General features: G+C 53.1%; 1 protein-coding gene across 1 annotated transcript in view; it reads left to right on the top strand.

Annotated features, from left to right (window-relative positions):
- DMBT1 (deleted in malignant brain tumors 1) overlaps positions 1 to 27,407 on the top strand; it is a 66,368-nt gene that overhangs the window by 20,105 nt on the left and 18,856 nt on the right. Inside the window, 21 exon segments of the mRNA XM_060095479.1 lie at positions 350 to 352; positions 2,757 to 3,068; positions 4,573 to 4,884; positions 7,384 to 7,707; positions 8,486 to 8,525; positions 8,760 to 8,763; positions 9,426 to 9,449; positions 10,173 to 10,530; positions 11,310 to 11,328; positions 11,554 to 11,587; positions 13,003 to 13,354; positions 14,134 to 14,209; positions 14,845 to 15,170; positions 16,294 to 16,320; positions 17,776 to 17,802; positions 21,522 to 21,845; positions 22,625 to 22,664; positions 23,156 to 23,174; positions 23,313 to 23,661; positions 24,793 to 24,819; positions 26,275 to 26,301. Coding sequence (XP_059951462.1) covers positions 350 to 352; positions 2,757 to 3,068; positions 4,573 to 4,884; positions 7,384 to 7,707; positions 8,486 to 8,525; positions 8,760 to 8,763; positions 9,426 to 9,449; positions 10,173 to 10,530; positions 11,310 to 11,328; positions 11,554 to 11,587; positions 13,003 to 13,354; positions 14,134 to 14,209; positions 14,845 to 15,170; positions 16,294 to 16,320; positions 17,776 to 17,802; positions 21,522 to 21,845; positions 22,625 to 22,664; positions 23,156 to 23,174; positions 23,313 to 23,661; positions 24,793 to 24,819; positions 26,275 to 26,301 — 3,024 coding nt within the window.

The raw sequence follows: 27,407 nt of genomic DNA, 5'->3' as shown, positions 1-27,407 counted from the left end.
GGATGGGCAATGTATGACCTCTTGATCTTTTAACAGGGTTTAGCCCCTCTTTGTCCCTGCCATAAAAGTGTCCAGTGTTCAGTTATCTACCCCATTCCTGTTGTTGTTTCTTATATTGAAGTGCAGATCTCAAAATACAGATAGGAGTCTGGTCATAAATATGTAGTCCAGAGCCCGTTTGTCTCTTGCCTCAGGAAATGTAAACAGGGAGCTGGTAATGAATGTCTGGCCTGGAGTCCATCTTCTTCTCACCCCAGGAAGTGTGAACAGCAGGCCAGTTGTAAATGTCTAGCCTGGAGCCCATCTTTCTCCTGCCTCATTGCCATAGTGATAATATCTGGTGCCAAAGAAGGTGGGAAGTGCTATGTACTCCAGCCCATTTGGCCTGTCTCAGTGCAGGTGGGATGGTCAAGGCTCTGAGAAGTCCTGCAGTAAGGAAAAGGATTGACTTTCTCCATCAAACTGACAACCTGGAATTAAAGAATTATCCAGCAATATCCTAAAATCACTTCATTTTCTTTCTAGATTGGTGGCGTCCATCAGCTCTAATCACGGAAAGTAAGTGTCACATTTTTCCATCTGACCCCCCGGGCATGGGTTTCCTGTCCCCAGGCGTGGCTGTCTACGTAGCTAATGCCGACACATGCATAGCCCACCTCAACCTGCACACACAGCCCACCCAGGCTGCCCCACCACGTCCTGCCCCGGCCCTCACCCACAGCCAGCGTGGAGCCTGCACACTCTCAACCTCACTCTCCCCTGCTCGGTAGATGACTTCTGTTTTAACTAAGGAGATCACCTTCCCCTTCTTTTTTCTGAATGAGATAAGTGATTCTCAAAAACATAGACCTCATGGCTTTTATTCCTTGGAGTATCTCCAAAGCTTTGGGAGAAAGAAGGGGGATAAAGAATAAACGGATAGGTTCACAAATAATCATGCTTTTACAAGTATTTTTTACCTCATGATATGGATGGAGTTCAGTAGGTTTCCATTGTTTGTAAGAAATGATATGGCTACTTTTCCTTGTCATTGTCTTCTCTTACCATCATTTTAAATAAATGCCCCTGTGATGAAGAATATTTTCATAAATAAATTTTGCATACCTCCTCAATATTTTTTAAGACAGAGATAGATTTACTGGCTAAATTTAATATAGTGCCTTGTACATAAAATGTACTGAAGAAATACTAACTCTTATTATGTTAAACATTTTACCATCTTTGCCTTGTGTATGGTCAAATCACCATTAAGAATGTTTGTAAAATTACAGAACAATGAAAAGGATATATTAATCTCCTCACTCAGGTATTAAATATCAAATACCGAATTAATGATATAATTACAGCGACAGGTGCTTCACAGGGAAAGTTCAGTGTGCAGGGAGGCATATTAGCAGAGTCTTTACTTGCTCAAGGGATTAAGGGAAGTTCTTTACGAAGTGACACTTTTGCTGAGGCTTACAGGAGAAGCAGGTTCATTGGTAAAATGCCTTCCAGCCAGAAAGAATGCTTTGATGGTCTACGTGGGAAGGATCTTGGCTTTTCAAATGAGTGACAGGTGGCAACAGGAGGGATTGTGGGAGAGCTGGGTGAGGGAGGGCCAGATCCTTCAGAGCTTGTGTGCAGATTAAAACTCCTGGCTTTATGCTAAGGGCAGTGGGAGCTGCTGAAATGTTTTGAGCTAGGGAATTCCACAATCAGAAGTGTGTTTGCAGAAGATCACACGTATCTTTTCTGCCAAACTGCACTTCCCGAGGGCGGGAATTATGTCTGCTATTTTCATTATTGCATCCTTATTATCTAGCATTGTGTCTGGCATTCCATAAGTAGAAAGAATAGTGAACACATGAATGGATGGATGAATGTATAATTACTATTGGCATTCTGATGTAGAGTCCATATATATATACGGGGGCACGCACACACACACACAAAGTACAGTATGCTTTTTACCCTGTTTTATAACATCCTTTTTCACTTGAGTATATAATAAATACTTTTTTGATGGTCTTAAAGTTAGCATTTTTATGGCACTGAAATTATTTCTACGTCATAAAGTTTAATGGCTGCACAGTTTACGACTGTATGGATATACCATGATTTAGTTAAATAATGACAATTCATAGGACAAAAGAAGTAATTCTTTCTAACTGACTCTGAACAGCCTGCTACCAATAGACGCCTTGTCCCTAAGCATGTCCATGTGCCCTGATGATTTTCAGGGGGTGCATGGCTTGTTCAAGACTCAGCATAAGTTTGGGGTTTGAGAATGACATGAGTGAGTGCTCAGCGAAAAGTAGTTTTTAGAATAACCTTGGGCCTGATGGAGGGGGTTCCCAGGTGGGAGTGAATATCTGAAGGTGGCTCCTTGGCAGGGTCTGGGAAGCTGTCTCAGGTGGGCTCCTGCTACAGGGGCTCAAGTTCATCCCAGAGGCCACAGGGGAATCAGGCTGTGGGCTTCCCCTCTTCCCACCTCCTTCCCAAGGCTGGGATCAGCCACTCAATTGCTGGGCCTTGTGGGGAACTCATCAGAGAACATGCGTAGCTCAGTCCACAGCCAAGGGTTCTATCAAACAGCCCCGTGGGGCTAAATGATGATGACCAGGCTCAGTCATGCCTGCCGGAAGGAGAACATTACCTTGAACTCAGAAGTCTTTCCCGGGAAGGATTCTGAACCTCGTTCGGTCCTCAGGACCTCTTCCTCTGGAAGACACAGGAGAGTGCATTTTCCCGTCTCCTTCCAGGAACTGAATCAGGATTGGCCCTGAGGCTGGTGAATGGAGGTGACAGGTGTCAGGGCCGAGTGGAGGTCCTGTACCAAGGTTCCTGGGGCACCGTGTGTGACGACAGCTGGGACATCAACGACGCCGACGTGGTCTGCAGGCAGCTGGGCTGTGGCCGGGCCTCGTCGGCCCCAGGAAGTGCCCGGTACGGTCAGGGCTCGGGGCCGATCGTCCTGGATGACGTGGGCTGCTCGGGGCACGAGCGCTACCTGTGGAGCTGCCCTCACAGGGGCTGGAACACACACAACTGTGGACACGGCGAGGACGCTAGTGTTGTCTGCTCAGGTTGGTCTCACATAAGCTGGGTGTCCCTCTCTGGGGGTGTGGTTTCCTTCTGACACTCTGATCTCCTCTCAAGGCATTTTGTACATTTCTCGCTTCCTTAAAACACCTTGTCTCTCTGCTAAGAATTAGTATGAGCTTTAAGCCAAGCTGCCAGCCATGTAGCTGGTGAAATGGAGCAAAGAACCAAACTGAAAGTGACTTGAAGCCTTTTTTCTCCATGCCGCAGTGCAAGGCAGAGGGAAAAGAGGCTAGTTCGGTCACGAGGTCTCTGAATGGAGGTCATGGCTTAGGAGTGCGGGTGGCCCAGGGTTTGGTTCCTGAGTCCTGGACGGTAGCCCCTCCAGGGAACTGGGGTGCAGTGTCTGGGCACCAGGGCTGTCGTGTGCAGGGCAGTGACCCCTGTGTGGCCTGCCAGGCACAGCCTTGTCACCACCTACAGTCGAGCCTGACAGATCTCACACGGGATTTGGACGTGGAGCTGGACCCCTCAGTCTTGCTTCCTCAGTGAGCCCATAAATGCTGTGAGGCTGATGACCGGTTTGGGTCCACTTGGTCATCTAGACAGAGAGCTAATCCCCTTGACATTGGAAATAAGGGATGCTGGGCTGCCTGGACCTCTCAGGAGGAGCATCATTGGGGGGTGAGGACGGCAGAGGTCCCACCCCGCGTGGCAGGGCACAGGCATGGACTGAGCGTCTCACGTGCTCAGCGTCGACCCCCTTTGCCCCTGTGGTGCCCCTTCTGTGCAAGGTGTCTGATCTGCCTTCTCTCTCTCCCAGCTGCCAGGCCGCAGTCCACGCTCCTGCCAGGTGAGGCCTGGTGCCTCTTGACTCCGGGCTGTCCCCTCCCTCCCCACTCACCTCCACAGACACCATCCAGGAGGCCCACGAGCCCTGGAGGGACTCTGAACAGCCTGCTACCAATAGATAACTTGTCCCTAGACATGTCCATGTGCTCTGATGACTTTCAGTGGGTGCACAGCTTCTTCAAAAGTCAGCATAAGTTTGGGGTTTTAAAATGACATGAGTTAGTGCGCACCGAAAAGTAGTTTTTAGTATAACCTTGGTCTTGATGGAGTGGGTGCCCATGTGGGAGTGAACATCTGAAGGTGGCTCCTTGGCGGGGTCTGGGAAGCTGTCTTAGGTGGGCTCCTGCTGCAGGGGCTCAAGTTCATCCCAGTGGTCCCTGGGGATTCAGGCTGTGGGCTTCCCCTCTTCCCACCTCCTTCCAAAGGCTGGGAGCAGCCACTCAATTGCTGGGCCTTGTGCGGAACCCATCAGAGAACATGCGAAGCTCAGTCCACAGCCAAGGGTTCTATCAAACAGCCCCGTGGGGGTAAATGATGATGACCAGGCTCAGTCATGCCTGCCGGAAGGAGAACATTACCTTGAACTCAGAAGTCTTTCCCGGGAAGGATTCTGAACCTCGTTCGGTCCTCAGGACCTCTTCCTCTGGAAGACACAGGAGAGTGCATTTTCCCGTCTCCTTCCAGGAACTGAATCAGGTTTGGCCCTGAGGCTGGTGAATGGAGGTGACAGGTGTCAGGGCCGAGTGGAGGTCCTGTACCAAGGCTCCTGGGGCACCGTGTGTGACGACAGCTGGGACATGAACGACGCCGACGTGGTCTGCAGGCAGCTGGGCTGTGGCCGGGCCTCGTCGGCCCCAGGAAGTGCCCGGTACGGTCAGGGCTCGGGGCCGATCGTCCTGGATGACGTGGGCTGCTCGGGGCACGAGCGCTACCTGTGGAGCTGCCCTCACAGGGGCTGGAACACACACAACTGTGGGCACGGCGAGGACGCTAGTGTTGTCTGCTCAGGTTGGTCTCACATAAGCTGGGTGTCCCTCTCTGGGGGTGTCGTTTCCTTCTGACACTCTGATCTCCTCGCAGAGCATTTTCTACATTTCTCGCTTCCTTAAATCACCTTGTCTCTCTGCTAAGAATTAGTATGAGTTTTAAGCCAAGCTGCCAGCCATGTAGCTGGTGAAATGGAGCAAAGAAGCAAACTGAAAGTGACTTGAAGCCTTTTTTCTCCATGCCACAGTGCAAGGCAGAGGGAAAAGAGGCTAGTTCGGTCACGAGGTCTCTGAATGGAGGTCATGACCTAGGAGTGCAGGTGGCCGAGGGTTTGGTTCCTGAGTCCTGGACGGTAGCCCCTCCAGGGAACTGGGGTGCACTGTCTGCGCACCAGGTCTGTCGTGTGCAGGGCAGTGACCCCTGTGTGGCCTGCCAGGCACAGCCTTGTCACCACCTACAGTCGAGCCTGACAGATCTCGCACGGGATTTGGACGTGGAGCTGGACCCCTCAGTCTTGCTTCCTCAGTGAGCCCATAAATGCCATGAGGCTGATGACCGGTTTGGGTCCACTCGGTCATCTAGACACAGAGCTAATCCCCTTGACATTGGAAATAACGGATGCTGGGCTGCCTGGACCTCTCAGGAGGAGCATCCTTGGGGGGTGTGGACGGCAGAGGTCCCACCCCGCGTGGCAGGGCACAGGCATGGACTGAGCGTCTCACCTGCTCAGCGTCGTCCCCCTTTGCCCCTGTGGTGCCCCTTCTGTGCAAGGTGTCTGATCTGCCTTCTCTCTCTCCCAGCTGCCAGGCCCCAGTCCACGCTCCTACCAGGTGAGTCCTGCAGCCACTTGACTCCTAGGTGTCCCCTCCCTCCCCACCCACCTCCACAGACTCCAACCAGGAGCCCCAGGGGGGACGAGTGGAAGTTTGCCACCTCTCAGTACCTGCCCTGGTCACTCTAGAGGGAGCAGACGCTTCCAGAGGAGCCATAGCAGAAGGATCCTCTGGTCTGGCTCAGAGATTTAAGGACATTGTGGCTACACAGTGTCTCCCCAGAGCTTTGGGTGACAAGGAGGCCTGTCCTGCGCTCAACAATGCTTGAAAGCATTGTCTAGGCCGAGAGTTATGTGTGCGGGGAGAACTGGGCTGTTTCAGGTCCCACACCCCCGCGGAGTCCAAAAGGGATACTTTCACCAGGGAGCCCTCAGTCAGGAGAGCATGCTAATCACTCCTGTGGAGTGTGGCGCCTCATCGCCGTGCCGTGGACAGTTGAGGGCCTGATCTGGCTCACGGCCAGCTCTCAGAAAAGGCCTCTTCCTCCCCCAGGCAGTGGAGATTCTCAGACCCCACTTTCCCTGATGTGTGTGACAGGCCACGAGAGCAACCCTGACTGTAGACACCTTCTCTCTAATCCTGCTGTGTTTTCCCTTCAGGCTGGTGGACGCCCACAACTCCTGCCGACGGTAAGCATGGCTTGGGTCCTGCAAAACACTCCACTCCTCAGGCCTGGGTGCAGTTCCTGACTCTTGGTTTGAGCCTCTGAGCTCAGCGCCTCATCTACTGTGGAGGGTTCCTTTCATGTGCCAGAGTTATGGAGAACCTTCACCTCCCACTTGTGGCATACGTTACTCAGAATGCTTTTTTTGCCAAGCGATAGGACCCAACTCACACTCTCTTGAGTTGCAGGTGGGAGTGGGGGCCACAATAACTTCCATAGCTAAGAGGTAGTCGGTCTTCAGGTAGAGCTGGATCCAGAAGTTGCAGTACAGCTTTTCCTCTGCACTTTTACTACCTCTATTTTCGAACATTTATGAACTTCACTGTCAGCTTGCTTCCTGCCAAGGGGCAGTTGTTAGCCACAGGTCTACAGCCCAGGAGGGGAGAGAGTCTGGTTTTTTTTCTAGCTCTTTAGCCGGCAAGCCCTGGAGGGACTCTGAACAGCCTGCTACCAGTAGACGCCTTATCCCTAAGCATGTCCATGTGCTCTGATGATTTTCAGGGGGTGCACGGCTTGTTCAAGACTCAGCATAAGTTTGGGATTTGAGAATGACATGAGTGAGTGCTCAGCAGAAAAGTAGTCTTCAGAATAAGCTTAGAACTGATGGAATGGGTTCCCATGTGGGTGTGAACATCTGAAGGTGGCTCCTTGGCGGGGTCTGGGAAGCTGTCTCAGGTGGGCTCCTGCTGCAGGGGCTCAAGTTCATCCCAGTGGTCCTTGGGGATTCAGGTTGTGGGCTTCGCTTCTTCCCACCTCCTTCTCAAGGCTGGGATCAGCCACTCAATTGCTGGGCCTTGTGGGGAACCCACCAGAGATCATGCGTAGCTCAGTCTACAGCTAAGGGTTCTATCAAACAGCTTCACATGGATAAATGATGATGACCAGGCTCACTCCGTTACTCCGGAAGGAGAACATTACCTTGAACTCAGAAGTCTTTCCCTGGAAGGATTCTGAACCTCGTTCGGTCCTCAGGACCTGTTCCTTCGGAAGACACAGGAGAGTGATTTTCCCGTCTCCTTCCAGGAACTGAATCGGGATTGGCCCTGAGGCTGGTGAATGGAGGTGACAGGTGTCAGGGCCGGGTGGAGGTCCTGTACCAAGGCTCCTGGGGGACCGTGTGTGACGACAGCTGGGACACGAACGACGCCGACGTGGTCTGCAGGCAGCTGGGCTGTGGCCGGGCCTCGTCGGCCCCAGGAAGTGCCCGGTACGGTCAGGGCTCGGGGCCGATCGTCCTGGATGACGTGGGCTGCTCGGGGCACGAGCGCTACCTGTGGAGCTGCCCTCACAGGGGCTGGAACACACACAACTGTGGGCACGGCGAGGACGCTAGTGTTGTCTGCTCAGGTTGGTCTCACATAAGCTGGGTGTCCCTCTCTGGGGGTGTGGTTTCCTTCTGACACTCTGATCCCCTCGCAGAGCATTTTCTACATTTCTCGCTTCCTTAAATCACCTTGTCTCTCTGCTAAGAATTAGTATGAGCTTTAAGCCAAGCTGCCAGCCATGTAGCTGGTGAATGAGAACAAAGAACCAAACTGAAAGTGACTTGAAGCCTTTTTTCTCCATGCCACAGTGCAAGGCAGAGGCAAAAGAGGCTAGTTCGGTCACGAGGTCTGTGAATGGAGGTCATGGCCTAGGAGTGCAGGTGGCCGAGGGTTTGGTTCCTGAGTCCTGGACGGTAGCCCCTCCAGGGAACTGGGGTGCACTGTCTGGGTGCCAGGTCTGTCGTGTGCAGGACTGTGGCCCCTGTGTGGCCTGCCAGGCACAGCCTTGTCACCACCTACAGTCGAGCCTGACAGATCTCACACGGGATTTGGACCTGGAGCTGGACCCCTCAGTCTTGCTTCCTCAGTGAGCCCATAAATGCCGTGAGGCTGATGACCGGTTTGGGTCCACTCGGTCATCTAGACAGAGAGCTAATCCCCTTGACATTGGAAATAAGGGATGCTGGGCTGCCTGGACCTCTCATGAGGAGCACCTTTGGGGGATGAGATGGCAGAGGTCCCACCCCGCATGGCAGGGCACAGGCATGGACTGAGCGTCTCACCTGCTCAGCGTCGTCCCCCTTTGCCCCTGTGGTGCCCCTTCTGTGCAAGGTGTCTGATCTGCCTTCTCTCTCTCCCAGCTGCCAGGCCCCAGTCCACGTCCCTGCCAGGTGAGTCCTGGTGCCTCTTGACTCCGGGGTGTCCCCTCCCTCCCCACTCACCTCCACAGACTCCAACCAGGAGCCCCAGGGGGGACGAGTGGAAGTTTGCCACCTCTCAGTACCTGCCCTGGTCACTCTAGAGGGAGCAGACGCTTCCAGAGGAGCCATAGCAGAAGGATCCTCTGGTCTGGCTCAGAGATTTAAGGACATTGTGGCTACACAGTGTCTCCCCAGAGCTTTGGGTGACAAGGAGGCCTGTCCTGCGCTCAACAATGCTTGAAAGCATTGTGTGGACCGTGAGTTATGTGTGCGGGGAGAACTGGGCTGTTTCAGGTCCCACACCCCCGCGGAGTCCAAAAGGGATACTTTCACCAGGGAGCCCTCAGTCAGGAGAGCGTGCTAATCACTCCTGTGGAGTGTGGCGCCTCATCGCTGTGCCGTGGACAGTTGAGGGCCTGATCTGGCTCACGGCCAGCTCTCAGAAAAGGCCTCTTCCTCCCCCAGGCAGTGGAGATTCTCAGACCCCACTTTCCCTGATGTGAGTGACAGGTCACGAGAGCAACCCTGACTGTAGACACCTTCTCTCTAATCCTGCTGTGTTTTCCCTTCAGGCTGGTGGACGCCCACAACTCCTGCCGATGGTAAGCGTGGCTTGGGTCCTGCAAAACACTCCACTCCTCAGGCCTGGGTGCAGTTCCTGACTCTTGGTTTGAGCCTCTGAGCTCAGCGCCTCATCTACTGTGGAGGGTTCCTTTCGCGTGCCAGAGTTATGGAGAACCTTCACCTCTCACTTGTGGCATACGTTACTCAGAATGCTTTTGTTGCCAAGCGATAGGATCCCAACTGACACTCTCTTGAGTTGGGGGTGGGGGTGGGGGACGCAATGACTTCCATAGGTCAGTGGTAGGACGGTCTTCAGGTAGAGTTGGATCCAGAAGTTCCAGTACAGCTTCTCCCGTGCACTTTTATTACCTCTATTTTCTAATGTTTATAAACTTCACTGTCAGCTTGCTTCCTGCCAAGGGGCAGTTGTTAGCCACAGGTCTACAGCCCAAGAGGGGAGAGAGTCTGGTTTTTTTCTAGCTCTTCAACCAGCAAGCCGTGGAAGGGCTCTGAACAGCCTGCTACCAATAGATGCCTTGTCCCTAGGCGTGTCCATGTGCTCTGATGATTTTCAGTAGGTGCACGGCTTCTTCAAAAGTCAGCAAAAGTTTGGGGTTTGAAAATGACATGAGTTAGTGTGCACCGAAAAGTAGTTTTTAGTATAACCTTGGTCCTGATGGAGTGGGTGCCCATGTGGGAATGAGCTTCTGAAGGAGGCTCCCTGGCGGGGTCTGGGAAGCTGTCTCTGGTGGGCTCCTGCTGCAGGGGCTCAAGTTCATCCCAGTGGTCCCTGGGGATTCAGGCTGTGGGCTTCCCCTCTTCCCACCTCCTTCCCAAGGTTGGGATCAGCCACCAAATTGCTGGGCCTTGTGGGGAACCCATCAGAGAAAAAGCATAGCTCAGTCCACAGCCAAGGGTTGTATCAAACAGCCCCGTGGGGCTAAATGATGATGACCAGGCTCAGTCCTGCCTGCCAGAAGGAAAACATTACCTTGAACTCAGAAGTCTTTCCCGGGAAGGATTCTGAACCTCATTCGGTCCTCAGGACCTCTTCCTCTGGAAGACACAGGAGAGTGCATTTTCCCGTCTCCTTCCAGGAACTGAATCGGGATTGGCCCTGAGGCTGGTGAATGGAGGTGACAGGTGTCAGGGCCGAGTGGAGGTCCTGTACCGAGGCTCCTGGGGCACCGTGTGTGACGACAGCTGGGACACGAACGACGCTGACGTGGTCTGCAGGCAGCTGGGCTGTGGCCGGGCCTCGTCGGCCCCAGGAAGTGCCCGGTACGGTCAGGGCTCGGGGCCGATCGTCCTGGATGACGTGGGCTGCTCGGGGCACGAGCGCTACCTGTGGAGCTGCCCTCACAGGGGCTGGAACACACACAACTGTGGACACGGCGAGGACGCTAGTGTTGTCTGCTCAGGTTGGTCTCACATAAGCTGGGTGTCCCTCTCTGGGGGTGTGGTTTCCTTCTGACACTCTGATCCCCTCGCAGAGCATTTTCTACATTTCTCGCTTCCTTAAATCACCTTGTCTCTCTGCTAAGAATTAGTATGAGCTTTAAGCCAAGCTGCCAACCATGTAGCTGGTGAATGAGAACAAAGAACCAAACTGAAAGTGACTTGAAGCCTTTTTTCTCCATGCCGCAGTGCAAGGCAGAGGCAAAAGAGGCTAGTTCGGTCACGAGGTCTGTGAATGGAGGTCATGGCCTAGGAGTGCGGGTGGCCCAGGGTTTGGTTCCTGAGTCCTGGACGGTAGCCCCTCCAGGGAACTGGGGTGCACTGTCTGGGTGCCAGGTCTGTCGTGTGCAGGACTGTGGCCCCTGTGTGGCCTGCCAGGCACAGCCTTGTCACCACCTACAGTCGAGCCTGACAGATCTCGCACGGGATTTGGACCTAGAGCTGGACCCCTCAGTCTTGCTTCCTCAGTGAGCCCATAAATGCCATGAGGCTGATGACCGGTTTGGGTCCACTCGGTCATCTAGACACAGAGCTAATCCCCTTGACATTGGAAATAAGGGATGCTGGGCTGCCTGGACCTCTCAGGAGGAGCATCCTTGGGGGGTGTGGACGGCAGAGGTCCCACCCCGCGTGGCAGGGCACAGGCATGGACTGAGCGTCTCACCTGCTCAGCGTTGTCCCCCTTTGCCCCTGTGGTGCCCCTTCTGTGCAAGGTGTCTGATCTGCCTTCTCTCTCTCCCAGCTGCCAGGCCCCAGTCCACGCTCCTACCAGGTGAGTCCTGCAGCCACTTGACTCCTAGGTGTCCCCTCCCTCCCCACCCACCTCCACAGACTCCAACCAGGAGCCCCAGGGGGGACGAGTGGAAGTTTGCCACCTCTCAGTACCTGCCCTGGTCACTCTAGAGGGAGCAGACGCTTCCAGAGGAGCCATAGCAGAAGGATCCTCTGGTCTGGCTCAGAGATTTAAGGACACTGTGGCTACACAGTGTCTCCCCGGAGCTTTGGGTGACAAGGAGGCCTGTCCTGCGCTCAACAATGCTTGAAAGCATTGTCTAGGCCGAGAGTTATGTGTGCGGGGAGAACTGGGCTGTTTCAGGTCCCACACCCCCGCGGAGTCCAAAAGGGATACTTTCACCAGGGAGCCCTCAGTCAGGAGAGCGTGCTAATCACTCCTGTGGAGTGTGGCGCCTCATCGCCGTGCCGTGGACAGTTGAGGGCCTGATCTGGCTCACGGCCAGCTCTCAGAAAAGGCCTCTTCCTCCCCCAGGCAGTGGAGATTCTCAGACCCCACTTTCCCTGATGTGAGTGACAGGACACGAGAGCAACCCTGACTGTAGACACCTTCTCTCTAATCCTGCTGTGTTTTCCCTTCAGGCTGGTGGACGCCCACAACTCCTGCCGATGGTAAGCGTGCCTTGGGTCCTGCAAAACACTCCACTCCTCAGGCCTGGGTGCAGTTCCTGACTCTTGGTTTGAGCCTCTGAGCTCAGCGCCTCATCTACTGTGGAGGGTTCCTTTCATGTGCCAGAGTTATGGAGAACCTTCACCTCCCACTTGTGGCATACGTTACTCAGAATGCTTTTTTTGCCAAGCAATAGGACCCAACTCACACTCTCTTGAGTTGCAGGTGGGAGTGGGGGCCACGATAACTTCCATAGCTAAGAGGTAGTCGGTCTTCAGGTAGAGCTGGATCCAGAAGTTGCAGTACAGCTTTTCCTCTGCACTTTTATTACCTCTATTTTCGAACATTTATGAACTTCACTGTCAGCTTGCTTCCTGCCAAGGGGCAGTTGTTAGCCACAGGTCTACAGCCCAGGAGGGGAGAGAGTCTGGTTTTTTTTCTAGCTCTTTAGCCGGCAAGCCCTGGAGGGACTCTGAACAGCCTGCTACCAATAGATGCCTTGTCCCTAAGTATGTCCATGTGCTCAGATGATTTTCAGTGGGTGCACGGCTTATTCAAGTTTCAGGTTAAGTTTGGGGTTTGAAAATGACATGAGTAAGTGCTCAGCAGAAAAGTAGTCTTCAGAATAACCTTGGGCCTGATGGAATGGGTTCCCATGGGGGAGGGTACATCTGAAGGTGGCTCCTTGGCGGGGTCTGGGAAGCTGTCTCAGGTGGGCTCCTGCTGCAGGGGCTCAAGTTCATCCCAGTGGTCCCTGGGGCTACAGGCTGTGGGCTTCCCCTCTTCCCACCTCCTTCCCAAGGCTGGGATCAGCCACTCAATTGCTGGGCCTTGTGGGGAACCCATCAGAGAACATGCGTAGCTCAGTCCACAGCCGAGGGTTGTATCAAACAGCCCCGTGGGGATAAATGATGATGACCAGGCTCAGTCAGGTCCTCCAGAAGGAAAACATTACCTTGAACTCAGAAGTCTTTCCCTGGAAGGATTCTGAACCTCGTTCGGTCCTCAGGACCTCTTCCTCTGGAAGACACAGGAGAGTGCATTTTCCCGTCTCCTTCCAGGAACTGAATCGGGATTGGCCCTGAGGCTGGTGAATGGAGGTGACAGGTGTCAGGGCCGAGTGGAGGTCCTGTACCGAGGCTCCTGGGGCACCGTGTGTGACGACAGCTGGGACACGAACGACGCCGACGTGGTCTGCAGGCAGCTGGGCTGTGGCCGGGCCTCGTCGGCCCCAGGAAGTGCCCGGTACGGTCAGGGCTCGGGGCCGATCGTCCTGGATGACGTGGGCTGCTCGGGGCACGAGCGCTACCTGTGGAGCTGCCCTCACAGGGGCTGGAACACACACAACTGTGGGCACGGCGAGGACGCTAGTGTTGTCTGCTCAGGTTGGTCTCACATAAGCTGGGTGTCCCTCTCTGGGGGTGTGGTTTCCTTCTGACACTCTGATCTCCTCTCAAGGCATTTTGTACATTTCTCGCTTCCTTAAAACACCTTGTCTCTCTGCTAAGAATTAGTATGAGCTTTAAGCCAAGCTGCCAGCCATGTAGCTGGTGAAATGGAGCAAAGAACCAAACTGAAAGTGACTTGAAGCCTTTTTTCTCCATGCCGCAGTGCAAGGCAGAGGGAAAAGAGGCTAGTTCGGTCACGAGGTCTCTGAATGGAGGTCATGACCTAGGACTGCAGGTGGCCCAGGGTTTGGTTCCTGAGTCCTGGACGGTAGCCCCTCCAGGGAACTGGGGTGCACTGTCTGGGCACCAGGTCTGTCGTGTGCAGGACTGTGGCCCCTGTGTGGCCTGCCAGGCACAGCCTTGTCACCACCTACAGTCGAGCCTGACAGATCTCACACGGGATTTGGACGTGGAGCTGGACCCCTCAGTCTTGCTTCCTCAGTGAGCCCATAAATGCTGTGAGGCTGATGACCGGTTTGGGTCCACTCGGTCATCTAGACAGAGAGCTAATCCCCTTGACATTGGAAATAAGGGATGCTGGGCTGCCTGGACCTCTCAGGAGGAGCATCATTGGGGGGTGAGGACGGCAGAGGTCCCACCCCGCGTGGCAGGGCACAGGCATGGACTGAGCGTCTCACGTGCTCAGCGTCGACCCCCTTTGCCCCTGTGGTGCCCCTTCTGTGCAAGGTGTCTGATCTGCCTTCTCTCTCTCCCAGCTGCCAGGCCGCAGTCCACGCTCCTGCCAGGTGAGGCCTGGTGCCTCTTGACTCCGGGCTGTCCCCTCCCTCCCCACTCACCTCCACAGACACCATCCAGGAGGCCCACGAGCCCTGGAGGGACTCTGAACAGCCTGCTACCAATAGATAACTTGTCCCTAGACATGTCCATGTGCTCTGATGACTTTCAGTGGGTGCACGGCTTCTTCAAAAGTCAGCATAAGTTTGGGGTTTTAAAATGACATGAGTTAGTGCGCACCGAAAAGTAGTTTTTAGTATAACCTTGGTCTTGATGGAGTGGGTGCCCATGTGGGAGTGAACATCTGAAGGTGGCTCCTTGGCGGGGTCTGGGAAGCTGTCTTAGGTGGGCTCCTGCTGCAGGGGCTCAAGTTCATCCCAGTGGTCCCTGGGGATTCAGGCTGTGGGCTTCCCCTCTTCCCACCTCCTTCCAAAGGCTGGGAGCAGCCACTCAATTGCTGGGCCTTGTGCGGAACCCATCAGAGAACATGCGAAGCTCAGTCCACAGCCAAGGGTTCTATCAAACAGCCCCGTGGGGGTAAATGATGATGACCAGGCTCAGTCATGCCTGCCGGAAGGAGAACATTACCTTGAACTCAGAAGTCTTTCCCTGGAAGGATTCTGAACCTCGTTCGGTCCTCAGGACCTCTTCCTCTGGAAGACACAGGAGAGTGCATTTTCCCGTCTCCTTCCAGGACCTGAATCAGGATTGGCCCTGAGGCTGGTGAATGGAGGTGACAGGTGTCAGGGCCGAGTGGAGGTCCTGTACCGAGGCTCCTGGGGCACCGTGTGTGACGACAGCTGGGACACGAACGACGCCGACGTGGTCTGCAGGCAGCTGGGCTGTGGCCGGGCCTCGTCGGCCCCAGGAAGTGCCCGGTACGGTCAGGGCTCGGGGCCGATCGTCCTGGATGACGTGGGCTGCTCGGGGCACGAGCGCTACCTGTGGAGCTGCCCTCACAGGGGCTGGAACACACACAACTGTGGACACGGCGAGGACGCTAGTGTTGTCTGCTCAGGTTGGTCTCACATAAGCTGGGTGTCCCTCTCTGGGGGTGTGGTTTCCTTCTGACACTCTGATCCCCTCGCAGAGCATTTTCTACATTCCTCGCTTCCTTAAATCACCTTGTCTCTCTGCTAAGAATTAGTATGAGCTTTAAGCCAAGCTGCCAGCCATGTAGCTGGTGAATGAGAACAAAGAACCAAACTGAAAGTGACTTGAAGCCTTTTTTCTCCATGCCGCAGTGCAAGGCAGAGGGAAAAGAGGCTAGTTCGGTCACGAGGTCTCTGAATGGAGGTCATGGCCTAGGAGTGCAGGTGGCCGAGGGTTTGGTTCCTGAGTCCTGGACAGTAGCCCCTCCAGGGAACTGGGGTGCACTGTCTGCGCACCAGGTCTGTCGTGTGTAGGGCAGTGACCCCTGTGTGTCCTGCCAGGCACAGCTTTGTCATCACCTACAGTCAGGCCGGACCGATCACTCATGGGATTTGGATTTGGACCTCAGTCTTCCTCCCTCAGTGCGCCCATAAATGCTGTGAGGCTTTTGACTGGTTTGGGTCCACTCGGTCCTCTAGACACAGAGCTGATGACCTTGACGTTGGAAATACATGATGTTGGGCTGCCTGGACCCTTTGGTCTGGCTGACTGTAGAGCAGTTCCACAGCAGTTTGAACTCCCACAACTGTGGGCACCACACGGCTGCCAGTTTTATCTGCTCCGCTTGGCTTCCAAGTCATTGAGCTTCTATTTTAGTGCGTTTTTTTCCAGAAAAGGGCTCTTTGTGCTGGGCTCCCCTCACTCTGAACTTCCCTGAAGGATGGGCAGTTTCCCTGAATGTATCACCCATATACCTTGGTCCCTGAATGTCTTGGGTCTGGTGTAGCACCTTCCTTAGTGGACCACCAGGGCAGAGATGGGTGAATACAGGTTGCAACAACAAATTCCCTACAAACCATTTTTATTGTGGAGCCTGATGTATGAGTTTGAGGTTGGCTCTTCAGCTCTCCTGGACAACTCGCATGGTGCCCTTCTCACGCCCTGGAGGGTAGGGGCCAGGCACTCAGCATCCCTCTCTCAGGAACCTGATGGGTGTGTTTCAGCACATACTGGGTGCTGAGGCTGATCACGTTTCCTCTTTCTTGCAGGCGCAGAAATCAACTACACTACCCCAGGTGAGTCACTGCAGCCCAACCCAAGACTCCTCTCCAGAATTCTCCCCTCTCAGGTGTCCAGAAGGAGGAGAAGTGCAGCCTCCTCCTATGGAGTGCTTTCCACTGAGGACTCTGGAAGCTGTTTTAGTGATAAGCTGAGGCCCCCAAACTATGGCTGTTACTCACCTCTGGCTGGAGGGCCCCTCTGGTCTCCTGCCACCGCTTGCTGCCAGTGCTCGTTCAGAGACGCTGTGGGGGAAGAGGTTTGGTTTTCTCGTTGTTTCCAACGAAAATAACCCCTAGTCATTCCATAGAGAACTGTGACCATGCTAGAAACATGGCCAAGGAACACTCCTACAAACGTTTGTCTGTTAAAGAATGCTTCACGTTGAGAGCAATCCCTCAAATATCTTTATGATACAGAGGAAATATCTGGTGCTAAATATGTTGGGAAGTGCTACATACTCCGACCCTTTCTGGCCAGTCACAGTGTAAATTGGAATAATCAAGGCTCTGAGAAGTCCTGCAGCAAGGAAAAGGATTTGTTTTCTCCATCAAACTGATGACCATGGAATTAAAAAATGATCCAGCAGTATCCTAAAATCACTTCATTTTCTTTCTTGATTGGTGGCACCCATCCACTCCAACCACTCAGAGTAACTATCATATTCTTCCACCTGACCGAGAGGGCATGGATTTCTTCTCCCCAGCCTTGGCTGCTGGTCCCCGAGCTGCAGTCATGGTGCTCACTCTCCAAAGAGTTTGCCTCTCCTGCCTTTCCTGGCACGTGGCATCGCCTGCAGCTGATGTCCCAGCCCCTGGAGGGCTGGGCCTCTCTTTAGGCTCCTCTTTACCCTTTAGTAGCTTGGCCAGCCTAAGATTCAGATCTCTGGTCAGTCCCTAGGCGAGGCTGCCCTCCTCCCCCGTGAAGACCCCACCCCTCCCCTTGGACACTAGACCCCGGTCCGTGCTGGCTGGCTGGAGCCTGCTTCATCTCCGAGCTCGGTGTGTAATCAGCAAGAGCTCCTGACTGGCTGCTCTTGAGCTGCTGCTGAACTCCCCCTCTGCCCCCCACCCCTGAGACCTTTCCTCTCCGTCCCCACCCTCCCCTCCTCACCACCTGGCTTCCTGAAGCAGCAGCAGCTTCTGGCTGCCCCTCCCCTCTGATCCATTCTCTGCAGTGCAGCTAGGGGCATCTTCACGAGATGCCAAGGTCAGTCCCAGTCTCGGGGACGGACTCACTCCTCAGGAAATGGACACCAAGGTTGTAAGAACAAATTCCCCCAAACATTTTTTTGTGTGTAGACTGATATCTGAGGTTGAAGTTTCCTATTCAGCTCTCCTGGACAACTCCCAGGCCGCCTTTCTCAGGCCACAGAGGGGCTGGGCATTCAGCATCTCTCTCTCGGGAACCTGATGGGTTTCTTGCAGTGCCTTCTGGGTGCTGAGGCTGATCGTGTTTCCTCTTTCTTGCAGGCCCAGAAATCAAATCCACTACCCCAGGTGAGTCATTGCAGCCTAACCCAGCAAGGCTCCTCTCTGGAATTCTGCCCTCTCAGGTTTCCAGAAATAGAAGGAGAAAAGCATGCTCCTCCTGGGGAGTGATTTCCCTCTGAGGACTCTGGAATCCGTTTCAGTGACCAGCCGAATTTCCAAGACCATGGCCGTCACTCATCTCGGGCTGGAAGGCCCCTCTGGTCTCCTGCCACCGCTTGCTGCCAGTGCTCTTTCAGAGAGACTGTGGAAGAAAAAGATTGTTTCCTCTGGCCATTTTGGATGAAAATAACTGTCCCAGTCATCCCATGGACAACTGTGACCATGTTAGAAGCATGGCCAAGTAGCAGTCTTACAAATGTTTGTCTGTTAAAGAATCCTTCATGTTGAGAGCAATCCCCCAAATGATCTTCTTGCTGATCTCACAGATGCAGCAGTGAGTAGTGGCATGAAGCGAGATCTTGATTCCCTGCCCAGGAATTGAACATGGGGAGCCTGGATGAAAACCAGGAATCCTAGGCACCACACCCCCTGGCTTTTGCCCCCAGTGAAACGCATTTCTCACGGAGGCAAAAACTGTAAAAACAGGCACAAAGTTTATTAGTAGAGACATAGCAGAACAACAAGTGGGAGAGCACACAGAGAAACTGTTAAGAGAGAAGCAGGGCAGAGATGCACACCCGGAGAGCAAGGGTATGGGCGTCCCCCTAATGAGGAGGAACGCAGTGAAGAGGCGGGTAAGTCATTTATACAGGGCAGTTCTTCCGGGTCTCTGTTTACCTCTGGCCAATTATCTGGTTTCTTTTTCCACACCTGACCTGCCCTAGGACCCTCCCCACATGCTTGCGCAACTTTTTTCCAAGATGCATTCCAGCCCAGAGGCCTATGGGACGGCCTTAGCATCACCTGTTATGGGGTGGCGCCCCCTCCTTTTTGACCCCCAAAGAGCCTTTCTGTGCATGTGCAATGTTTCCCTTGCCCCAAGGATGGGCAATGTATGACCTCTTGATCTTTTAACAGGGTTTAGCCCCTCTTTGTCCCTGCCATAAAAGTGTCCAGTGTTCAGTTATCTACCCCATTCCTGTTGTTGTTTCTTATATTGAAGTGCAGATCTCAAAATACAGATAGGAGTCTGGTCATAAATATGTAGTCCAGAGCCCGTTTGTCTCTTGCCTCAGGAAATGTAAACAGGGAGCTGGTAATGAATGTCTGGCCTGGAGTCCATCTTCTTCTCACCCCAGGAAGTGTGAACAGCAGGCCAGTTGTAAATGTCTAGCCTGGAGCCCATCTTTCTCCTGCCTCATTGCCATAGTGATAATATCTGGTGCCAAAGAAGGTGGGAAGTGCTATGTACTCCAGCCCATTTGGCCTGTCTCAGTGCAGGTGGGATGGTCAAGGCTCTGAGAAGTCCTGCAGTAAGGAAAAGGATTGACTTTCTCCATCAAACTGACAACCTGGAATTAAAGAATTATCCAGCAATAACCTAAAATCACTTCATTTTCTTTCTAGATTGGTGGCGTCCATCAGCTCTAATCACGGAAAGTAAGTGTCACATTTTTCCATCTGACCCCCCGGGCATGGGTTTCCTGTCCCCAGGCGTGGCTGTCTACGTAGCTAATGCCGACACATGCATAGCCCACCTCAACCTGCACACACAGCCCACCCAGGCTGCCCCACCACGTCCTGCCCCGGCCCTCACCCACAGCCAGCGTGGAGCCTGCACACTCTCAACCTCACTCTCCCCTGCTCGGTAGATGACTTCTGTTTTAACTAAGGAGATCACCTTCCCCTTCTTTTTTCTGAATGAGATAAGTGATTCTCAAAAACATAGACCTCATGGCTTTTATTCCTTGGAGTATCTCCAAAGCTTTGGGAGAAAGAAGGGGGATAAAGAATAAACGGATAGGTTCACAAATAATCATGCTTTTACAAGTATTTTTTACCTCATGATATGGATGGAGTTCAGTAGGTTTCCATTGTTTGTAAGAAATGATATGGCTACTTTTCCTTGTCATTGTCTTCTCTTACCATCATTTTAAATAAATGCCCCTGTGATGAAGAATATTTTCATAAATAAATTTTGCATACCTCCTCAATATTTTTTAAGACAGAGATAGATTTACTGGCTAAATTTAATATAGTGCCTTGTACATAAAATGTACTGAAGAAATACTAACTCTTATTATGTTAAACATTTTACCATCTTTGCCTTGTGTATGGTCAAATCACCATTAAGAATGTTTGTAAAATTACAGAACAATGAAAAGGATATATTAATCTCCTCACTCAGGTATTAAATATCAAATACCGAATTAATGATATAATTACAGCGACAGGTGCTTCACAGGGAAAGTTCAGTGTGCAGGGAGGCATATTAGCAGAGTCTTTACTTGCTCAAGGGATTAAGGGAAGTTCTTTACGAAGTGACACTTTTGCTGAGGCTTACAGGAGAAGCAGGTTCATTGGTAAAATGCCTTCCAGCCAGAAAGAATGCTTTGATGGTCTACGTGGGAAGGATCTTGGCTTTTCAAATGAGTGACAGGTGGCAACAGGAGGGATTGTGGGAGAGCTGGGTGAGGGAGGGCCAGATCCTTCAGAGCTTGTGTGCAGATTAAAACTCCTGGCTTTATGCTAAGGGCAGTGGGAGCTGCTGAAATGTTTTGAGCTAGGGAATTCCACAATCAGAAGTGTGTTTGCAGAAGATCACACGTATCTTTTCTGCCAAACTGCACTTCCCGAGGGCGGGAATTATGTCTGCTATTTTCATTATTGCATCCTTATTATCTAGCATTGTGTCTGGCATTCCATAAGTAGAAAGAATAGTGAACACATGAATGGATGGATGAATGTATAATTACTATTGGCATTCTGATGTAGAGTCCATATATATATACGGGGGCACGCACACACACACACAAAGTACAGTATGCTTTTTACCCTGTTTTATAACATCCTTTTTCACTTGAGTATATAATAAATACTTTTTTGATGGTCTTAAAGTTAGCATTTTTATGGCACTGAAATTATTTCTACGTCATAAAGTTTAATGGCTGCACAGTTTACGACTGTATGGATATACCATGATTTAGTTAAATAATGACAATTCATAGGACAAAAGAAGTAATTCTTTCTAACTGACTCTGAACAGCCTGCTACCAATAGACGCCTTGTCCCTAAGCATGTCCATGTGCCCTGATGATTTTCAGGGGGTGCATGGCTTGTTCAAGACTCAGCATAAGTTTGGGGTTTGAGAATGACATGAGTGAGTGCTCAGCGAAAAGTAGTTTTTAGAATAACCTTGGGCCTGATGGAGGGGGTTCCCAGGTGGGAGTGAATATCTGAAGGTGGCTCCTTGGCAGGGTCTGGGAAGCTGTCTCAGGTGGGCTCCTGCTGCAGGGGCTCAAGTTCATCCCAGAGGCCACAGGGGAATCAGGCTGTGGGCTTCCCCTCTTCCCACCTCCTTCCCAAGGCTGGGATCAGCCACTCAATTGCTGGGCCTTGTGGGGAACTCATCAGAGAACATGCGTAGCTCAGTCCACAGCCAAGGGTTCTATCAAACAGCCCCGTGGGGCTAAATGATGATGACCAGGCTCAGTCATGCCTGCCGGAAGGAGAACATTACCTTGAACTCAGAAGTCTTTCCCGGGAAGGATTCTGAACCTCGTTCGGTCCTCAGGACCTCTTCCTCTGGAAGACACAGGAGAGTGCATTTTCCCGTCTCCTTCCAGGAACTGAATCAGGATTGGCCCTGAGGCTGGTGAATGGAGGTGACAGGTGTCAGGGCCGAGTGGAGGTCCTGTACCAAGGTTCCTGGGGCACCGTGTGTGACGACAGCTGGGACATCAACGACGCCGACGTGGTCTGCAGGCAGCTGGGCTGTGGCCGGGCCTCGTCGGCCCCAGGAAGTGCCCGGTACGGTCAGGGCTCGGGGCCGATCGTCCTGGATGACGTGGGCTGCTCGGGGCACGAGCGCTACCTGTGGAGCTGCCCTCACAGGGGCTGGAACACACACAACTGTGGACACGGCGAGGACGCTAGTGTTGTCTGCTCAGGTTGGTCTCACATAAGCTGGGTGTCCCTTTCTGGGGGTGTGGTTTCCTTCTGACACTCTGATCTCCTCTCAAGGCATTTTGTACATTTCTCGCTTCCTTAAAACACCTTGTCTCTCTGCTAAGAATTAGTATGAGCTTTAAGCCAAGCTGCCAGCCATGTAGCTGGTGAAATGGAGCAAAGAACCAAACTGAAAGTGACTTGAAGCCTTTTTTCTCCATGCCGCAGTGCAAGGCAGAGGGAAAAGAGGCTAGTTCGGTCACGAGGTCTCTGAATGGAGGTCATGGCTTAGGAGTGCGGGTGGCCCAGGGTTTGGTTCCTGAGTCCTGGACGGTAGCCCCTCCAGGGAACTGGGGTGCACTGTCTGGGCGCCAGGTCTGTCGTGTGCAGGGCAGTGACCCCTGTGTGGCCTGCCAGGCACAGCCTTGTCACCACCTACAGTCGAGCCTGACAGATCTCACACGGGATTTGGACGTGGAGCTGGACCCCTCAGTCTTGCTTCCTCAGTGAGCCCATAAATGCTGTGAGGCTGATGACCGGTTTGGGTCCACTCGGTCATCTAGACAGAGAGCTAATCCCCTTGACATTGGAAATAAGGGATGCTGGGCTGCCTGGACCTCTCAGGAGGAGCATCATTGGGGGGTGAGGACGGCAGAGGTCCCACCCCGCGTGGCAGGGCACAGGCATGGACTGAGCGTCTCACGTGCTCAGCGTCGACCCCCTTTGCCCCTGTGGTGCCCCTTCTGTGCAAGGTGTCTGATCTGCCTTCTCTCTCTCCCAGCTGCCAGGCCGCAGTCCACGCTCCTGCCAGGTGAGGCCTGGTGCCTCTTGACTCCGGGCTGTCCCCTCCCTCCCCACTCACCTCCACAGACACCATCCAGGAGGCCCACGAGCCCTGGAGGGACTCTGAACAGCCTGCTACCAATAGATAACTTGTCCCTAGACATGTCCATGTGCTCTGATGACTTTCAGTGGGTGCACGGCTTCTTCAAAAGTCAGCATAAGTTTGGGGTTTTAAAATGACATGAGTTAGTGCGCACCGAAAAGTAGTTTTTAGTATAACCTTGGTCTTGATGGAGTGGGTGCCCATGTGGGAGTGAACATCTGAAGGTGGCTCCTTGGCGGGGTCTGGGAAGCTGTCTTAGGTGGGCTCCTGCTGCAGGGGCTCAAGTTCATCCCAGTGGTCCCTGGGGATTCAGGCTGTGGGCTTCCCCTCTTCCCACCTCCTTCCAAAGGCTGGGAGCAGCCACTCAATTGCTGGGCCTTGTGCGGAACCCATCAGAGAACATGCGAAGCTCAGTCCACAGCCAAGGGTTCTATCAAACAGCCCCGTGGGGGTAAATGATGATGACCAGGCTCAGTCATGCCTGCCGGAAGGAGAACATTACCTTGAACTCAGAAGTCTTTCCCTGGAAGGATTCTGAACCTCGTTCGGTCCTCAGGACCTCTTCCTCTGGAAGACACAGGAGAGTGCATTTTCCCGTCTCCTTCCAGGACCTGAATCAGGATTGGCCCTGAGGCTGGTGAATGGAGGTGACAGGTGTCAGGGCCGAGTGGAGGTCCTGTACCGAGGCTCCTGGGGCACCGTGTGTGACGACAGCTGGGACACGAACGACGCCGACGTGGTCTGCAGGCAGCTGGGCTGTGGCCGGGCCTCGTCGGCCCCAGGAAGTGCCCGGTACGGTCAGGGCTCGGGGCCGATCGTCCTGGATGACGTGGGCTGCTCGGGGCACGAGCGCTACCTGTGGAGCTGCCCTCACAGGGGCTGGAACACACACAACTGTGGACACGGCGAGGACGCTAGTGTTGTCTGCTCAGGTTGGTCTCACATAAGCTGGGTGTCCCTCTCTGGGGGTGTGGTTTCCTTCTGACACTCTGATCCCCTCGCAGAGCATTTTCTACATTCCTCGCTTCCTTAAATCACCTTGTCTCTCTGCTAAGAATTAGTATGAGCTTTAAGCCAAGCTGCCAGCCATGTAGCTGGTGAATGAGAACAAAGAACCAAACTGAAAGTGACTTGAAGCCTTTTTTCTCCATGCCACAGTGCAAGGCAGAGGCAAAAGAGGCTAGTTCGGTCACGAGGTCTGTGAATGGAGGTCATGGCCTAGGAGTGCAGGTGGCCGAGGGTTTGGTTCCTGAGTCCTGGACAGTAGCCCCTCCAGGGAACTGGGATGCACTGTCTGGGTGCCAGGTCTGTCGTGTGCAGGACTGTGGCCCCTGTGTGGCCTGCCAGGCACAGCCTTCTCATCACCTACGGTCGGGCCGGACAGATCTCACACGGGATTTGGACCTGAAACTGGACACCTCAATCTTGCTCCCTCAGTGCGCCCATAAATGCTGTGAGGCTTTTGACTGGTTTGGGTCCACTCAGTCCTCTAAACACAGAGCTGATGACCGTGACTTTGGAAATAAGCGATGTTGGGCTGCCTGGACCCTTCGGTCTGGCTGACTGTAGAGCAGTTCCACAGCAGTTTGAACTCTCACAACTGTGGGCGCCACACGGCTGCCAGTTTTATCTGCTCCGCTTGGCTTCCAAGTCATTGAGCTTCTATTTTAGTGCGTTCTTTTCCAGAAAAGGGCTCTTTGTGCTGGGCTCCCCTCACTCTGAACTTCCCTGAAGGATGGGCAGTTTCCCTGAATGTATCACCCATATACCTTGGTCCCTGAATGTCTTGGGTCTGGTGTAGCACCTTCCTTAGTGGACCACCAGGGCAGAGATGGGTGAATACAGGTTGCAACAACAAATTCCCTACAAACCATTTTTATTGTGGAGCCTGATGTATGAGTTTGAGGTTGGCTCTTCAGCTCTCCTGGACAACTCGCATGGTGCCCTTCTCACGCCCTGGAGGGTAGGGGCCAGGCACTCAGCATCCCTCTCTCAGGAACCTGATGGGTGTGTTTCAGCACATACTGGGTGCTGAGGCTGATCATGTTTCCTCTTTCTTGCAGGCGCAGAAATCAACTACACTACCCCAGGTGAGTCACTGCAGCCCAACCCAAGACTCCTCTCCAGAATTCTCCCCTCTCAGGTGTCCAGAAGGAGGAGAAGTGCAGCCTCCTCCTATGGAGTGCTTTCCACTGAGGACTCTGGAAGCTGTTTTAGTGATAAGCTGAGGCCCCCAAACTATGGCTGTTACTCACCTCTGGCTGGAGGGCCCCTCTGGTCTCCTGCCACCGCTTGCTGCCAGTGCTCGTTCAGAGACGCTGTGGGGGAAGAGGTTTGGTTTTCTCGTTGTTTCCAACGAAAATAACCCCTAGTCATTCCATAGAGAACTGTGACCATGCTAGAAACATGGCCAAGGAACACTCCTACAAACGTTTGTCTGTTAAAGAATGCTTCACGTTGAGAGCAATCCCTCAAATATCTTTATGATACAGAGGAAATATCTGGTGCTAAATATGTTGGGAAGTGCTACATACTCCGACCCTTTCTGGCCAGTCACAGTGTAAATTGGAATAATCAAGGCTCTGAGAAGTCCTGCAGCAAGGAAAAGGATTTGTTTTCTCCATCAAACTGATGACCATGGAATTAAAAAATGATCCAGCAGTATCCTAAAATCACTTCATTTTCTTTCTTGATTGGTGGCACCCATCCACTCCAACCACTCAGAGTAACTATCATATTCTTCCACCTGACCGAGAGGGCATGGATTTCTTCTCCCCAGCCTTGGCTGCTGGTCCCCGAGCTGCAGTCATGGTGCTCACTCTCCAAAGAGTTTGCCTCTCCTGCCTTTCCTGGCACGTGGCATCGCCTGCAGCTGATGTCCCAGCCCCTGGAGGGCTGGGCCTCTCTTTAGGCTCCTCTTTACCCTTTAGTAGCTTGGCCAGCCTAAGATTCAGATCTCTGGTCAGTCCCTAGGCGAGGCTGCCCTCCTCCCCCGTGAAGACCCCACCCCTCCCCTTGGACACTAGACCCCGGTCCGTGCTGGCTGGCTGGAGCCTGCTTCATCTCCGAGCTCGGTGTGTAATCAGCAAGAGCTCCTGACTGGCTGCTCTTGAGCTGCTGCTGAACTCCCCCTCTGCCCCCCACCCCTGAGACCTTTCCTCTCCGTCCCCACCCTCCCCTCCTCACCACCTGGCTTCCTGAAGCAGCAGCAGCTTCTGGCTGCCCCTCCCCTCTGATCCATTCTCTGCAGTGCAGCTAGGGGCATCTTCACGAGATGCCAAGGTCAGTCCCAGTCTCGGGGACGGACTCACTCCTCAGGAAATGGACACCAAGGTTGTAAGAACAAATTCCCCCAAACATTTTTTTGTGTGTAGACTGATATCTGAGGTTGAAGTTTCCTATTCAGCTCTCCTGGACAACTCCCAGGCCGCCTTTCTCAGGCCACAGAGGGGCTGGGCATTCAGCATCTCTCTCTCGGGAACCTGATGGGTTTCTTGCAGTGCCTTCTGGGTGCTGAGGCTGATCGTGTTTCCTCTTTCTTGCAGGCCCAGAAATCAAATCCACTACCCCAGGTGAGTCATTGCAGCCTAACCCAGCAAGGCTCCTCTCTGGAATTCTGCCCTCTCAGGTTTCCAGAAATAGAAGGAGAAAAGCATGCTCCTCCTGGGGAGTGATTTCCCTCTGAGGACTCTGGAATCCGTTTCAGTGACCAGCCGAATTTCCAAGACCATGGCCGTCACTCATCTCGGGCTGGAAGGCCCCTCTGGTCTCCTGCCACCGCTTGCTGCCAGTGCTCTTTCAGAGAGACTGTGGAAGAAAAAGATTGTTTCCTCTGGCCATTTTGGATGAAAATAACTGTCCCAGTCATCCCATGGACAACTGTGACCATGTTAGAAGCATGGCCAAGTAGCAGTCTTACAAATGTTTGTCTGTTAAAGAATCCTTCATGTTGAGAGCAATCCCCCAAATGATCTTCTTGCTGATCTCACAGATGCAGCAGTGAGTAGTGGCATGAAGCGAGATCTTGATTCCCTGCCCAGGAATTGAACATGGGGAGCCTGGATGAAAACCAGGAATCCTAGGCACCACACCCCCTGGCTTTTGCCCCCAGTGAAACGCATTTCTCACGGAGGCAAAAACTGTAAAAACAGGCACAAAGTTTATTAGTAGAGACATAGCAGAACAACAAGTGGGAGAGCACACAGAGAAACTGTTAAGAGAGGAGCAGGGCAGAGATGCACACCCGGAGAGCAAGGGTGTGGGCGTCCCCCTAATGAGGAGGAACGCAGTGAAGAGGCGGGTAAGTCATTTATACAGGGCAGTTCTTCCGGGTCTCTGTTTACCTCTGGCCAATTATCTGGTTTCTTTTTCCACACCTGACCTGCCCTAGGACCCTCCCCACATGCTTGCGCAACTTTTTTCCAAGATGCATTCCAGCCCAGAGGCCTATGGGACGGCCTTAGCATCACCTGTTATGGGGTGGCGCCCCCTCCTTTTTGACCCCCAAAGAGGCTTTCTGTGCATGTGCAATGTTTCCCTTGCCCCAAGGATGGGCAATGTATGACCTCTTGATCTTTTAACAGGGTTTAGCCCCTCTTTGTCCCTGCCATAAAAGTGTCCAGTGTTCAGTTATCTACCCCATTCCTGTTGTTGTTTCTTATACTGAAGTGCAGATCTC

Source organism: Mesoplodon densirostris, chromosome 1 (assembly GCF_025265405.1).
Source record: "Mesoplodon densirostris isolate mMesDen1 chromosome 1, mMesDen1 primary haplotype, whole genome shotgun sequence".
NCBI classification, from domain to species: domain Eukaryota; kingdom Metazoa; phylum Chordata; class Mammalia; order Artiodactyla; family Ziphiidae; genus Mesoplodon; species Mesoplodon densirostris.
The sequence above is the reverse complement of the archived record's forward strand: the minus strand, read 5'-3'. Positions and strand labels throughout refer to the sequence as shown.